At 40.2% G+C, this 15,908-nt stretch overlaps 2 protein-coding genes across 7 annotated transcripts in view; one reads left to right on the top strand and one right to left on the bottom strand.

The window, feature by feature from the left end:
- The window catches only part of LOC146397537 (uncharacterized), a 462,781-nt gene extending 455,566 nt beyond the window's left edge, over window positions 1-7,215 (bottom strand). The window contains exon 1 of the mRNA XM_084990069.1: window positions 6,467-7,215. Within this exon, the coding sequence (XP_084846195.1) occupies window positions 6,467-7,117 (651 nt within the window). The 5' untranslated portion in view covers window positions 7,118-7,215. The remainder of the gene's footprint in view (window positions 1-6,466) is intronic.
- The window catches only part of IGSF10 (immunoglobulin superfamily member 10), a 54,095-nt gene that overhangs the window by 17,685 nt on the left and 20,502 nt on the right, over window positions 1-15,908 (top strand). For all 6 annotated transcript variants that reach the window (XM_084990030.1, XM_021069602.2, XM_021069605.2 and 3 more), the window contains one exon: window positions 11,207-15,493. In XM_084990030.1, the coding sequence (XP_084846156.1) occupies window positions 11,207-15,493 (4,287 nt within the window). The remainder of the gene's footprint in view (window positions 1-11,206; window positions 15,494-15,908) is intronic.

Here is a 15,908-nt window from a genome sequence, read left to right as displayed (position 1 = left end):
TCACTCAGTATGAGATTCTCTAGTTCCATCCATGTTGCTGCAAATGGCATTATGTCATCCCTTTTTATGGCTGAGTAGTATTCCATTGTGTATATATACCACCTCTTCTGAATCCAATCATCTGTCGATGGACATTTGGGTTGTTTCCATGTCCTGGCTATTGTGAATAGTGCTGCAATGGACATGCGGGTGCACGTGTCTCTTTTAATTAGAGTTTTGTCCGGAGAGATGCCCAAGAGTGGGATTGCTGGGTCATATGGAAGTTCTATGTATAGATTTCTAAGGTATCTCCAAACTGTTCTCCATAGTGGCTGTACCAGTTTACATTCCCACCAGCAGTGCAGGAGGGTTCCCTTTTCTCCACAGCCCCTCCAGCACTTGTTATTTGTGGATTTATTAATGATGGCCATTCTGACTGGTGTGAGGTGGTATCTCATGGTAGTTTTGATTTGCATTTCTCTTATGATCAGCGATGTTGAGCATTTTCTCATGTGTTTGTTGGCCATCTGTATATCTTCTTTGGGGAAATGTCTATGCAGATCTCTTGCCCATTTTTCCATTGATTGATTGGCTTTTTTGCTGTTGGGTTGTATAAGTTGCTTATATATTCTAGAGATTAAGCCCTTGTCGGTTGCATCATTTGAAACTATTTTCTCCCATTCTGAAAGTTGTCTTTTTGTTTTCTTTTGGGTTTCCTTTGCTGTGCAAAAGCTTTTCAGTTCGATGAGGTCCCATGGGTTTATTTTTGCTCTAATTTCTATTGCTTTGGGAGACTGACCTGAGAAAATATTCATGATGTTGATGTCAGAGAGTGTTTTGCCTATGTTTTCTTCTAGGAGTTTGATGGTGTCCTGTCGTATATTTAAGTCTTTCAGCCATTTGGAGTTTATTTTGGTGCATGGTGTGAGGGTGTGTTCTAGTTTCATTGCTTTGCATGCTGCTGTCCAGGTTTCCCAGCAATGCTTGCTGAATAGACTTTCTTTTTCCCATTTGATGTTCTTGCCTCCCTTGTCAAAGATTAATTGACCATAGGTGTCAGGGCTTATTTCCGGATTCTCTATTCTGTTCCATTGGTCTGTCTGTCTGTTTTGATACCAGTACCACACTGTTTTGATGACTGTGGCTTTGTAGTATTTCTTGAAGTCTGGGAGAGTTATGCCTCCTGCTTGGTTTTGGTTTCTCAGGATTGCTTTGGCGATTCTGGGTCTTTTGTGGTTCCATATAAATGTTTGGATTGTTTTGTTCTAGTTCTGTGAAAAATGTCATGGGTCATTTGATAGGGATTGCATTGAATCTGTAGATTGCTTTGGGTAGTATGGCCATTTTTACAATATTGATTTTCCCAATCCAGGAACATGGAATATCTTTCCATTTCTTTACATCTTCTTTGATTTCTTTGATTAAAGTTTTATAGTTCTCGGCATATAGGTCCTTTACCTCCTTGGTCAGGCGTATTCCGAGATATTTGATTTTGTGAGGTGCCATTTTAAAAGGTATCGTATTTTTGTATTCCTTTTCTAATGTTTCATTGCTGGTATACAGAAATGCAACTGACTTCTGAATGTTAATCTTATATCCTGCTACTTTGCTGAATTTATTAATCAGTTCAAGGAGTTTTGGGGTTGAGTCCTTAGGGTTTTCTATGTATAGTATCATGTCATCTGCATACAGTGACAGTTTGATCTCTTCTCTTCCTATATGGATGCCTTTTATTTCTTTTGTTTGTCTAATTGCTGTGGCTAGGACTTCCAAAACTATGTTGAAGAGCAGTGGTGAGTGGGCATCCCTGTCTTGTTCCAGATTTGAGGGAGAAGGCTTTCAGTTTTTCCCCATTGAGGATTATATTTGCTGTGGGTTTATCATAAATGGCTTTGATGATATTCAGGAATGTTCCCTCTATACCCACTTTGGCGAGGGTCTTGATCATGAATGGATGTTGAACTTTGTCAAATGCTTTTTCTGCATCTATTGAGATGATCATATGATTTTTGACTTTTTTTTGTTAACGTGGTGTATGATGCTGATTGATTTGCGTATGTTGAACCATCCTTGTGAACCTGGGATGAACCCAACCTGGTCATGGTGTATAATTTTTTTGATATGTTGTTGGATTCGGTTGGCTAAGATTTTGTTGAGAATTTTTGCATCTATATTCATCAATGATATTGGCCGATAGTTTTCTTTTTTGGTGGTATCTCTGTCTGGTTTTGGAATGAGGGTGATGGTGGCCTCATAGAATGACTTTGGGAGTATTCCTTCTTCTTCAACCTTTTGAAAGAGTTTAAGGAGGATGGGCACCAATTCCTCTTTATATGTTTGATAGAATTCACCTGTGAAGCCATCTGGTCTGGACTTTAATTTGTAGGGAGTGTTTTTATGACCTCTTCAATTTCATTTCTAGTGATCGGTCTGTTCAGTTGGTCTGTTTCTGCTTGATTCAGTTTTGGCAGGCTGTAAGATTCTAGAAAATTGTCCATTTCTTCCAGATTGTCAAACTTGTTGCCATATAGTTGTTCATAGTATTCTCTTATGGTTTTTTGCATTTCTGCTGTATCCGTTGTGATTTCTCCTTTTTCATTTCTAATTTTGGTTATTTGGGTTCTTTCTCTCCTCTTTTTAGTGAGTCTGGCCAGGGGTTTGTCAATTTTGTTCACCTTTTCAAAGAACCAGCTCTTGGTTTTATTAATTTTCTCTATTGTTTTTTGAGTCTCTATTTTATTGATTTCTTCTTTGATCTTTATAATTTCCTTCCTTCTGCTGACTTTAGGTCTTTTTTGTTCTTCTTTTTCTAATTCGTTTAGGTGGAGGGTTAAGTTGTCAATTTGGGATCTTTCTTCTTTTTTGAGAAAGGCCTGGATTGCTATAAATTTCCCTCTGAGCACTGCTTTCGCAGCATCCCATAGATTTTGAGAGGTTGTGTCTTCATTATCATTTGTCTCAAGGTAGTTTTTAATTTCCTTCTTGATTTCCTCATTGACCCATTGGTTTTTTAGTAGCATGTTATTTAGTCTCCATGTAGTAGGTTTTTTCTCTTTCCTTTTCCCGTGGTTGATTTCTAATTTCATGGCGTTGTGGTCAGAGAAGATACTTGAGATAATTTCTATGCTCCTAAATTTGTTGAGGTTAGCTTTGTGTCCCAATATGTGGTCGATTCTTGAGAATGTTCCATGAGCATTTGAGAAGAATGTGTATTCTGATTTTTTTGGATGTAGTGTCCTGAAGATATCAATGAAGTCTAAGTTTTCTATTGTTTCCTTTAGGATCTCTGTTGCTTTATTGGTTTTCTGTCTAGAGGATCTGTCCATTGATATGAGGGGGGTATTAAGGTCTCCTACTATGATTGTATTCCAATCAATTTCTCCCTTTATGTCTGTTAATATTTGTTGTATGTATCTGGGTGCTCCTATATTTGGGGCATACATGTTGACGATAGTAACATCCTCTCCTTGGATGGATCCCTTAATCATTAAATAGTGTCCTTCTTTGTCTTTCTTTATGTCTTCTGTTTTAAAGTCTATTTTGTCTGATATGAGTGTTGCAACTCCTGCTTTTCTGTCATGTCTATTGGCATGAAATATTTTTCCCCACCCTTTCACTTTCAATCTATATGTATCTTTTGTCCTAAGGTGAGTTTCTTGTAGGCAGCATATTGAAGGTTTTTGCCTTTTTATCCACTTAGCCACTCTGTGTCTTTTGATTGGGGCATTCAGTCCATTGACATTTAAGGTGATAATTGATAGATGATTATTTATTCCCATTTTGAACCTCGTGTTCTAGTTGATTCTATGGTTCTCCATTCTTCCTTTCTTTTTTTTTTTTTTTTTTTTTTTTTTTTGGTTGGATGATCTCCTATTATTATCTGCTTGAGTGTATTTTTTTTTCATTTTTTGCAAATGCAATATTTGGTTTTGGCTTGTGGTTGCCCTGTTTTTTAAGTATGCTAAATCCTTCCCATAATTGTGTGTTTTAGCCTGATGGTCCTGTAAGTTCAAACACTTCATTACTATATTAAAATTAAGAAGAGAGACATACATATAAACAAAAAGGGTTATTTACCTCCTGACATCCCTTGCCCACATTTTATGGTTTTGATGACTCTTTTTTATTTTTTCTTTTTAATTTTATTTTGTTTGAAGCATGTTCATGATTAAATCTGTATGCTGGCTTATTTGAGTGACTGCTCTCTGATTGCGGTTTCCTCAGTCCTAGTTCTTCCTGTTCTTCTTTTTTTTTTTCTTTTCTTTTTTCCTCCCTTTCCTTCCTTTCTTTTTGGTTTAGAGAAGCCCTTTCAATATTTCCTTTAACCTGGGTTTTGTGTTGCTGTATTCTTTAAGTTTTTGTTTGTTGGAAAAAATTTTTATTTCCCCTTCTATTTTAAATGATATTCTTGCTGGATAGAGTATTCTAGGTTGCATATTTTTTCCTTTTAGCATTTTAAATATCTCTTGCCATTCCATCCTGGTGTGTAGAGTTTCTGTAGAGAAATCAGCTGATATTCTTATGGGGGTTCCCTTGTAGGTAACATTCTGTTTTTCTCTTGCTGCCTTTAGGATCCTCTCTTTATCACTAACTTTTGCCATTTTTATTATGATGTGTCTTGGTGTGGGTCTGTTTGGGTTCAGTTTGTTTGGGGCCCTCTGTGCTTCTTGTATCTTGAACCCAGTATCCTTTAGACTTGGGAAGTTTCCATCGATAATTTCTTCAAATATATTTTCCATCCCCTTATCTTTTTCTACTCCTTCTGGAATTCCTATTATGCATAGATTGGCCCGCTTTATATTATCCCATAGGTCTCTTATATTGCTTTCCAGTTTTTTGATTCGGTTTTCTGTCTGTTGACCAGATTGAGTGATTTCCATTATTCTATCTTCCGTATCACTGATTCGTTCTTCTGCATTATTCATTCTGGTTTTTACTGCCCCTAGTCAGTTTGCATCTCTGCAAATGAATGTTCTAGTTTTTCTCGGCTCCTCCTTATATTTTCTAGTTCCTTTCTGAGGGTATCTGCATTACTGTTCATATCTTCTCTTAATTCCTTCAGTATTTTCACTATTTCTCTTTTGAACTCCAGGTCTGTCTGACTGCAGAGATCTGTTTCATTGTTGACTGTTTTAGGTGAGTTCTCCTGTTGGTTTGACTGGGGGTGGTTTCTCAGCTTCTTCATCTTGCTTGTTGTTTTCTTTCTCCTGAGGGAGTTGTACTCTCCGTTATCAGGCAGTGTTTGCCTTGTCACTGCCGTTGAATATTTCCTGAGGGCTGGCGTTGTTGGTCAATCTTTTTTGAGGCAGTGTGGCTTTTCTGGAGTGTTGATGGGGCTAACAGTGTTTATTTGAAGCAAAGGAGGGCTTCCTGAGGGAAGACAGGCCTGGGAGGTCCACACCACGATGGTAGCAGATTTCACTTGGTCATGCAGAGCTTGCTCTGGTGTTTTTAGGCTGTGGGGTTCTTGCAGGGGGTTGGCGGTGTTGGGCAGCTGTTTCTCAGGAGTGCAGCACCCCCTGGGGACTGGAGCAGCTATCTGGGTCACTGAGAACCTAAGAGGCTCTTCCCTAGGGCAGCCCAACTCAGGACGACAGCCTGAGAATGTAGGCAGATCTTTTCACAGTCTGGCCGAGCTTGTTGCAGCTTTTCTGGGCTGCAGGGGCTCTTCCAGGGGACTGGTGGTGCTGAGCAGCTATTCTGCTGGAGTGGGGCACCCCCTGGGGGCTTGGGTGTGTAGCAGGGCTGTTGGAGACCCAAGAGGCTCCTCCCCAGGGCAGCCCGACTCAGAAAGACCGTCTGAGATCTTTTCCCGACTCGGCCAGACTTGTTGCAGCTTTTCTGGGCTGCAGGGGGTCCTGCCTGGAGCTGGCAGTCCTATGCAGCTGATCCACTAGGGCACCCCCTCGGGGCTTGGGCGGGTAGCAGGGCCGTTGGAAACCCAAGAGGCTTCTCCCCGGGGCAGCCCGACTCAGAAAAACCATCCGAGAATTAGGCCGATCTGTTCACGGCCTGGCTAGGCTTGTTCTAGCTTTTCTGGGCTGGCTTTTCTCTGGGGCTGGTGGTGTTTGGTGCTGCTCTGCGGAAGTGTAGCCCCTCCAAAGGGCAAGCAGGCCTGTGCAGGGACAGCCCCTGCGGTGGTAGGCTTCAGGCAATTGTTGAGGCCAGCCCTCCTGGATGGCAGGCAGCCCCAGGTCCGGTGAGAGCGTAGGGGGTGGCAGGGGTGGGGGGAGGGGATGCACTGGGAAGCACAGATTTCTGCTAGCTAGCGGGCCTGTAAGCTTGCTGTGGCATGGCGGGTATTCTATGGGGACCCACCCCTTCTTCTCTCCCCTCCCCAGCACGGGCGCAGACCAGGCTTTTCTCCCAGGTTCCCTCTAATGCAGCTTTCCATTTCCCCGCCCCCAGAGTATTGTTCCCTTCCTCTGCGACAGCTTTGTTTTCTAGTCTCCCAGGCAGTCTCTGCCCCGTCAAATGGTTTCTAGACCTCCCAAGCAGTTTCCGCTCCACCCCGCCCCCCCAGCCCGTGACTAACCTCTGGAGCTGAGGTCTCGGTGCCCAGCCCCCACCCAGGCGTCCCCCGCCCTTTCTCGGGGACTAACCTTCGGAGGCGAGGTCTCGGTGCCCAGCCCCCACCCAGGCGTCCCCCAGCCCTTTCTCGGGGACTAACCTCTGGAGCTGAGGATTTGGTGCCCAGCCCCCACCCAGGCATCTCAATTTTTGGTGACTGTGCCTGTAATTCAGATGGTCCGTTGGGTTCTTGATCGGCTTTTCCGTACTCCAACTTACTGCTACACTCTTCTCTGCATCTGGAGATTCCTCCAGTTTGTTTGATCTTTCCCCCGGTAGGTGACTTTCCAGGGTGCGGGATCCCTTTCTCCTCTGCAGTTCCCTTTCGGGAGCACCCGTCCCACTCGGATTCACCTTCTCTCACTCTCCTCTTTTCTCCCGTTCTGCCCAGTAATGTCACGAACTTCTTGCCGTTATTGGAATTTAGGTTCCTCTGCCAGCGATTGGTTGCTGTTCTGTGCAAGTCATTTATTCTGTAGATGTGCTTTTTTTGTTGTGTTTGTGGGACAGGGCGAGCGTGTCCCCCTACTCCTCCGCCATCTTGTCCTCTCTCTGTTTTTATTTTCATTTCTCTAGAAGGTGGATCTGAGGAAATATAGCTGTGGTTTATGTCAGAGAGGGTTTGGCCTATGTTTTACTCCAAGAGTTTTATAGTATCTTGTCTTATAGTTATGTCTTTAATCCATTTTTTAGTTTATTTTTGTGTATATGGTGTTAGGGAGTGTTCTAATTTCATTCTTTTACATATGGCTATCCAGTTTTCCCAGAACCAATTATTGAAGGGACTGTCTTTTCTCCATTGTATATTCTTGACTCCTTTCCCACAAATTAGTTGACCGTGGGTGCATGGGTTTAATTCTGGGCTTTCTATCCTATTCCACTGATCTATATTTCTGTTTGGGGGCAAGTACTGTATGGTTTTGATGGTGGTAGCTTTGTAGTATAGTATAGTCAGGAAGCCTGATTCCTCCAGCTCCATTTTTCTTTCTCAGGATGACTTTGGCTATTCTGGGTCTTTTGTGCTTCCAAACCTTAAAATATTTGGTTATAGTTCTGTGGAAAAATGCCATTGGTAATTTGATAGGGATTGCACTGAATCTGTAGATAGCCTGGGGTAGTGTAGTCATTTTGACAATATTGATTCTTCCAATCCAAGAGCATGGTATATCTTTCCATCCATTTGTGTCATCTTTGATTTTTTTTTTCATCAGTGTCTAGTGCAAGTCTTTTTTCTGTTGAGGTAGGTTTATTCCTAGGTATTTTATTTTTTGATGTGATGGTAAATATGATTTCCCAAATTTCTATCTCTGATCTTTCGTTTTTAGTATATAGAAATACAGTCAATTTCTATATATTAATTTTGTATCCTGCAACTTTAACAAATTCATTGATGAGAGCTAACAATGTTCTGGTAGCATCTTTAGGATTTTCTAGGTATAGTATCATGTCATCTTCAAACAGTGATAGTTTACATCTTCCTTTCAAATTCAGGTTCATTTTATTTCTTATTCTTCTCTGATTGCCATTGCTAGGGCTTCTAAAACTGTTGAACAGCAGTGGTGAGAGCAGACATCCTTGTCTTGTTCCTAATCTCAGTGGGAACTCTTTCAGCTTTTTACCATTGAGAATGATGTTAGCTGTGGGTTTGTCATATATGGCCTTTATTATATTGAGGTAGGTTCCTTCTATGCCCACTTTCTGGAGGATTTTTTTTTTATGAGAAATGGATGTTGCATTTTGTCAAAACTTCTATCTGCATCTACTGAGAGGATCATATGGTTTTTATGCTTCAGTTTGTTAATATGTTGCATCAAACTCATTTGCAGGTATACAAAATTCTTTGCATCCCTGGTATAAATCCGACTTGATCATGGTGTACAGTCCTTTTAATTTATTGTTGGATTTGGTTTGCTAGTATTTTGTTGAGGATTTTTGCATCAGCGATACTGGCCTATAATTTTCTTTTTTTGTGGTATCTTTGGTTTTAGTATCAGGTTGATGATGGCCTCATAGAATGAGTTTGGAAGTGTTCCTTCCTCTGAATTTTTTTGGAATATTTTCAGAAGGAAAGGTGTTAAAACTCTTCTCTAAATTTTTGATAGAATTCACCTGTGAAGCCATCTGGTCCTGGACATTTGTTGGAAGGTTTTAAATCACAGTTTCAGTTTCAGTACTTGTGGCTGGTCCTTTCATATTTTCTGTTTCATAGTGGTGTAGTCTTGGAAGATTGTACTTTTCTAAGAATTTTTCCATTTCTTCTAGTTTGTCCATTACATTGGCATATGGCTACTTGTAGAAGTCTCTTAAGATCCTTTGTATTTCTGTGGTGTCAATTGTAATTTCTCCTTTCCTTTTTCATTTCCAATTTTATTGATTTGAGTCCTCTCTTTTTTTCTTGATGAGTCTGGCCTAAGAGGTAATAAATTTTGTTGATCTTTTCAAAGAACCAGCTTTTAGTTTCATTGATCTTTTCTATGGTTTTCTTCATTTCTGTTTCATTTATTTCTGCTGTGATCCATTAACTTTGGGTTTTATCTGTTCTTCTTTCTCTAGTTGCTTTAGGTGTAAAGTTAGATTGTTTGAGATTTTTGTTTCCTGAGGTAGGCTTGTATTGCTATAAACTTCCCTCTTAGAACTGCTGGACATATATCCAGAGAAAACCATAATTTGAAAAGATATATGGACTCAAATGTTCATTGCAGCATTATTTACAACAGCTAAGATATAGAAACAACCTAAATGTCCAGCAACAGATGAATGGGTAAAGATGTGGTATAGTTATACAGTGGAATATTACTAAAAGAATGAAATAATGCCATTCACAACAATATAGGTGGACCTAGAGATTATTTTATCATTCTAAGTGAAGTTAGAAGAGAAAGACAAATATCATATCAGTTATATGTGGAATCTAGAAGAGAAAGACAAATATCATATCAGTTATATGTGGAATCTAATAAAAATAATACAGAAGAACTTTTTTATAAACCAGAAACAAACTCACAGATTTCAAAATCAGATTTATAGTTACCAAAGGAGAAACTGTGGTGGGGGAGATGGATCAATTAGGGAGATGAGATTAATATATACACACTACTATATATAAAATAGATAACTAATAAGGACCTACTGTGTAGCACAGGGAAATCTACTCAATATTCTATAATAACCTAATTGGTAAAAAAGAATGGAGATATATATATATATGTGTGTGTGTGTGTGTGTATATATATATATGATTATATATATGAGATTATATATCTATATATGATTATATATGGTAATAGTTGGATATATATGGGATTATATGTATATGATTATATATGTGGTAATAACCTATATGGTAAAGAATGGAGATATATATGATTATATGTGGTAAGAGATGGATACATATATGATTATATGTATATGATTATATATGATAATAACCTATATGGTAAAAAAGAATGGAGATATATATATGTATGGATATATACATATATTTATATGATTCACTTTGCTATACACCTAAAACACATTGTAAATCAATAATATGCCAATAAAACTTTTTTTACAAAAATGCAACGCCCTGCAAAAAATAAAAAATAAAATGCTATGTCTAACCTAATGCATGATATGAGAGCTACTACGTGGAACAACATGCAAGTTCTTAGCTGCATTTTTGTAAAACTCTATACCTCTTATTAGGTATTGCAATGACTAGCCATTTTAAATAGACTCACCGGAGCAGTATTTTTAAGTGTACAGGTCTGTGATATCTGAATGTCTGAAAGATGAGGTTTCTATGATTTGGAAAGGCTTAGGGTAGTTCTAGAGCTATAAGACTTTTTCGGCTTCTGACTTCACCAAAATATCAGACCTTTAGTGTGCTGCCCCACTGCTTGGCCACAATGTTCTTCCCTCCCCATTAAATCCAACCCTCCTGCATTGAGTCTACTTTGATCAACTCAGTTACCAAAGTCATACTGTGTCTTCCTTCACTCTTCTTTTCAATCACCCTACCCTCTCTGTTCAACTACATCCTCACCTCTTATTGATGGGTTCCTCCAGCTTCATTATCTTCTGCATCCATCTCATTCTCTCCATTGCTATTGTGACCAAGCTAGACCAGGCCAAAAAATCTTATAATCATTGTGGGTTTTTTTTTTTTTTTTTTTTTTTTTTTGGTTATGGAAAGAAATTTGAGTTTCTATTGATATCCAAGGACTTGTAAATGGAAATTTATCAAACATTATCTTTTAAAGGACAATGAAGTTTTCAGAGTCTTAAAACATTAAAATGGGGAAACATAACTAAATACTAAATAAGTTAATAAAAGTGACGAATATAGGCCTATCGTTTTGTTTCCCTAGATAAGGAAACTATTCAACTAATATTTACTGCGTACCAAATATTATATCAGGTGCTTTCTAGGCATGGGAAATATAGCAGTGAATAAGACAGATAAAATCCTTGTGACAGTGGATATCATATTATGGGAGGTATGTAGACGATAGCATTTTTAGAAATCAAAGACAAAAAAAGTAGGAAACGTTCTATTAAACACTAAAATTTCCAAATTGTTTCATATTTTAGCAAATGCTATTTATTCAAAATGTTCAAATGTTAATTCATAAAGCAGGCCCTACTAGCAGTAATTTAATTATCATTTTTATAGATATAATAAAATGCAAAAAAGACAGAAGTCCTTCCAGTCCTCAGCAATGTCCACTTTGCGTGAACCCCAGGACCTCTAAAGATGAGCCCTTGGTTATGGTCCCAGCTTCAGCTTTCCTGTGTGCCAAGCCAATCATTGACCACTCCCTGAAAACGAAGAACCTGACTCTTCTGGAAGACAGTGGTTCTGTGTCCATTTCTCCCCAAGATTTCATGACGCCCTTTGGCTCCCTGGCTTTGAATATGACAGACCAATCTGGAAATGAAGCTAACATGATCTGCAGTATCCAAAAGCCCTCAATGACATCATCCATGGCATTCACTGAAAGAAATGACTACATCACACTAAATGCATCATTTTCAACATTTCTGGTGTGTAACATAGATTATAGTCACATTCAGCCAGTGTGGCAAGTTCTGGCTTTGTACAGTGACTCTCCTCTGGTACTAGAAAGGAGCCACTTACTCACAGAAACACCAAAACTCTGCTACAAATATAAACAAGCAGTTCCTAAGCCTGAAAACATCTTTACCAACATAGAGGCTGATCTCAGAGCAGATCCCCCTTGGTTAATGCAAGACCAAATTTCCTTACAGCTAAACAGAACTGCCACCACATTCAGTACATTACAGATCCAGTACTCCAGTGAGGCCCGAATCACTTTACCAAGGGCTGAGATGAGGCTAGACAAATACAAATGGACCATGATTTCCAGGGATAACCATACTAAGCTGGAACATACTGTATTGGTTGGTGGGACTATTGGCCTAGACTGCCCAGGCCAAGGAGACCCTCCCCCACATTTGGAGTGGCTTCTAGCTGATGGAAGTAAAGTGAGAGCCCCTTATGTTAGTGAAGATGGACGGATCCTGATAGACAAAAGTGGGAAACTGGAACTCCAGATGGCTGATATTTTTGACACAGGCATATACCACTGCATAAGCACCAATTATGATGATGCAGACTTTCTCACCTATAGGATTACCGTGATAGAGCCCTCCATAGAACCCTATCAGGAAAATGGGGCTCATCATATAGTTCCTAGTGGTGAAACACTTGACCTTCCCTGCCATTCTACAGGTATCCCAGATGCCTCTGTAAGCTGGGTTCTTCCAGGAAACAGTGTGCTCCAGCAGTCCTCAAGAGATAAGAAAATTCTTAACAATGGCACATTAAGAATATTACAGGTCACTCAAAAAGACCAGGGTCATTATCGTTGTGTAGCAGCCAACCCATCAGGGGTCGATTTTTTAATTAACCAAGTTTCAGTCCAAGTAAAAGGGCAAAGACCAGTGGAACATAATGTAGAAATGGATGGATCTGGGTTTGATGAGCCCAGTTCCATTGCTCAGCTTAAGGATCCACCAGCCACACAACTCCCCACATCTGCCCCAAAAGGAGCTGAGGCTGGAACACAAGTCTTGAGCACAAGTAAGAATCATAGGCATCGGGTGTTAATACACCAACGGCGTGGAGAGGCAACCAGCCACCGTTCCAAGGAGCACAGGAGGCGGTTCCCTCCCTCTGCCAGGAGAATTGACCCACAGCACTGGGCAGCACTTTTGGAGAAAGCTAAAAAGAATACCATGCCAGAGAGGCAAGAAAATACTACAGCAAAGCCACTTCCACCAGTCACCCAACTCCTGGAAACACCTAGTGAGGAAGTAGACTCTTCAGGCATGCTCCCTCCAGATGAGGAGGTTCTGGCAGCTAAAGCTCCCGGTGTTCTGGCAAGGACAGCAACTGCTGATTCCAGCAAATCATCTGAGAGCCCTGTGACAAGTATAGCTGCTGCCCCCAAAGTCTCCCCAGTTGTGAGTCCACAGATACTACCACCTGAAAAACCAACAAATTCCAAACCATCTACTACTATTAAAACTAAGGCTGTGTCAAAGAATACAAACCCAGCCACATCAGGCAAAATGCAAGGTACAACCAACCACAATTTATCTAGTGTGTTTCCTCTGCCACTTGAAGCAACTCACTTTCAGGATGCGGACAACATGGGGAGGAAAAGAAAATACTTGCAAAGTGCACCCCCGATAACCGTAGGGGCTCCTACAGTAAAAAATATCCATGTCGAAATGCTTAGTAGTGCCAACGGCAAAGCTGATACAGTTTTAGGGTCAGTAAATGCCACGAATAGTCATCAGTCATCTGTAACAGGAGTTAGTGATCCCAGAAGCAATCACTCCCACACTACTAAAAAACCTAGCACTTCTAAGCTCCACTCAGGCCCATACACTACTGCTCATTCTCAGCTACACATTCCTAGAAATAGTACAGTCAATATTCCTCTGTCCAGACGCTTTGGAAGACGGAGGAAAATTTGGAGCAGGGGGCGGATTATCAGCCCATATAAGACTCCAGTTCTCCGAGAGCACAGATACAGCTTTGTGAGGCCAACATTCAGAGCTGCTTCTGAAGAAAGCACCACTGCATTTTCGGCCACAGAGCTCAATGTGGTATGCCCATCCTGTTCTCCCAGCCAGAGGTTCACCACTGCTGCAACAGCATTGCCTTTTCCAAGGTCTTCTCCCATTACCCTCCCCAAAGCTAAAATTTCCAGAGTCACAGCAGAAGAATCTACAACTCTAGTCCACAGTCCATCATTACTATTTGAGAACAAACCACATAAAGATGTTGAGAAAACAACACCTACGATAAAATATTTCAATGCTGAAAGTATACAAGTGATTCCAGCTAGTGCAGTTACAACTCATGCCCCAACAGCCATATCCATGGAAAACACCCATGGAACAAATATTAGTTACCCAAGTGTGTCTAACACTAGTGAAGCTAAAAGAGATTCAATGATTATATTTCCACTTCCAGGTCCCACCATCAAGCCACTTATGCCTACTACTATAGCCATTACAAGATTTTCAAGAAAGAAAATTCCTTGGCATCAGATCTTTGTAAATAACCATATCCAAAGAGAAAAGCTAAGGAATCAGCATAAATTTGATTCACACAAAAGCACAGACAGGATGCTCCCTAAAACATCTCCTGCTTTACTCACAGCTTCCCCCTTACATTTTACAACACTCTCAGCAAGTGTGATGCAGATTCCATCGGTAACATCTGCTAAAGTTCATCACAGTACCGTTAAAACACATAGTCCTCTAAGTCCTCCAGCAGCGAAAGATCTGCCCTTCCCACCCATTTACCCTATACCTCCTAGTATCTTAAGTAAAGCATCCAGTACAAACTTCATACCAATGCAAATAGCCACACTGACAGCTACTCCTTCTCCCCCTGCATCTGTCATTATCACTAAAACCCAAATAGCCAGACTTAGGACACAAAAAGTACAAAGGAAAAAAGAACCTCATAATAGGACTTCCGGCTTCATTATATCCACCACTATGCCACCTCCTGTTCTAACCACAGCTGAAACTTCAACCAAGCCCAGTATGTCTGCTTTCACTCATTCTTCTCTAGAAACTATAAAGGAAACGTCAAGCACAGTTGATCTTCATGCAAGAACTTTTACTCTGACAGATGTACTTGAAGAACCACTGCAGGAGAATACTCAGACTTTAAAGAGCAGAACTGCTTCTGAAACCACTCTGTCCAGCAAACTACACCAGAATACCATGGCTAGGGAGACAACCATTAGACATTCAACCATGCCACCTGTCCTGAGCACCAGTGCCACTCCAATGCCAATTTCCACCTCCCCTCCCTTGAGTAATCAAATTGCCGTTACTGACAATATGGCAACTCCCATTTTCAGGATAACAACAAGTACAATAGTCAAGCCACATGAATCCCTGAGGCACAATGCTAATCCACAGCAAATCACAGAAACATCTCCCCCAATTCACCCAAATGCCAAGTTTGCCCTTGGAACCACCCACTTTATCTACTCCAATCTGTTACATTCTACTCCTATGCCAGCACCAATAACCGCTAAACCACAGAATTCTAAGTTGACTCCTTCTCCCTTGTCAGAAAACCACTTTTGGCACAAGTCATACCCAGAAATTGCTGAAAAGGGCAAAAAGCCAGTAGTGAGCATACTGCCCACACCAGAGGACACCACTCATCCTTCATATTGGGATATACAGAAGAATGCAAAGAAAAGTGATAGGAAAACAGTTCAAAAAATAACTTCCAGACTCCTTCCCTTTGACTCTTTGTCTAGGAATATATTTGAAAGGCCCAGAATAGTTGGAGGAAAAGCGGCAAGTTTTACTGTTCCAGCTAATTCTGATGCCTTTCTTCCTTGTGAAGCTGTTGGAAATCCTGAGCCCACTATCCACTGGACCAAAATCTCACCAGGTATTTGAAACTCTTTCTTCACAATAGTCTTCTTCCATTACAAAGCAAAGAAAACATTGTGTTATGTTTCAGGGTTGTATATTCAAAGAATCAACATCACATTTCTCCAAGACACAAATTGTCAACATTCCCAATTGATATATGCATAGCTTTTTGCTCATTAGGTTTTTAAATGTTAAGACTGTATTTTTGGAAATGCTTTGAAAGCACACCCAAAGAAATGTTTGAAAAAAGAGAATGGTCACTGTGTTGAAACGTCTGTTTTTTACATTAAAATTAGGGGGTTAAAAAATCCAGATAAATTTAGCAATCTGAGGACTAGAATATCTTAATTTTAAATATATTTGTTCCCAGTAGCCTAAAATAAGGTAGACTTCCACATGAGCAATTTATATTTTCTATCTAAACTTTGATG

This window comes from Sus scrofa, chromosome 13, assembly GCF_054392235.1.
Source record: "Sus scrofa isolate SSC_HxYL_T2T_F1_AM1 chromosome 13, Sscrofa_HxYL_maternal_Yorkshire_Landrace_v2.0, whole genome shotgun sequence".
In the NCBI taxonomy this organism is placed as follows: Eukaryota; Metazoa; Chordata; class Mammalia; order Artiodactyla; family Suidae; genus Sus; species Sus scrofa.
Note: the sequence above shows the minus strand (reverse complement) of the source record. Positions and strands in the feature narration are given on the sequence as shown.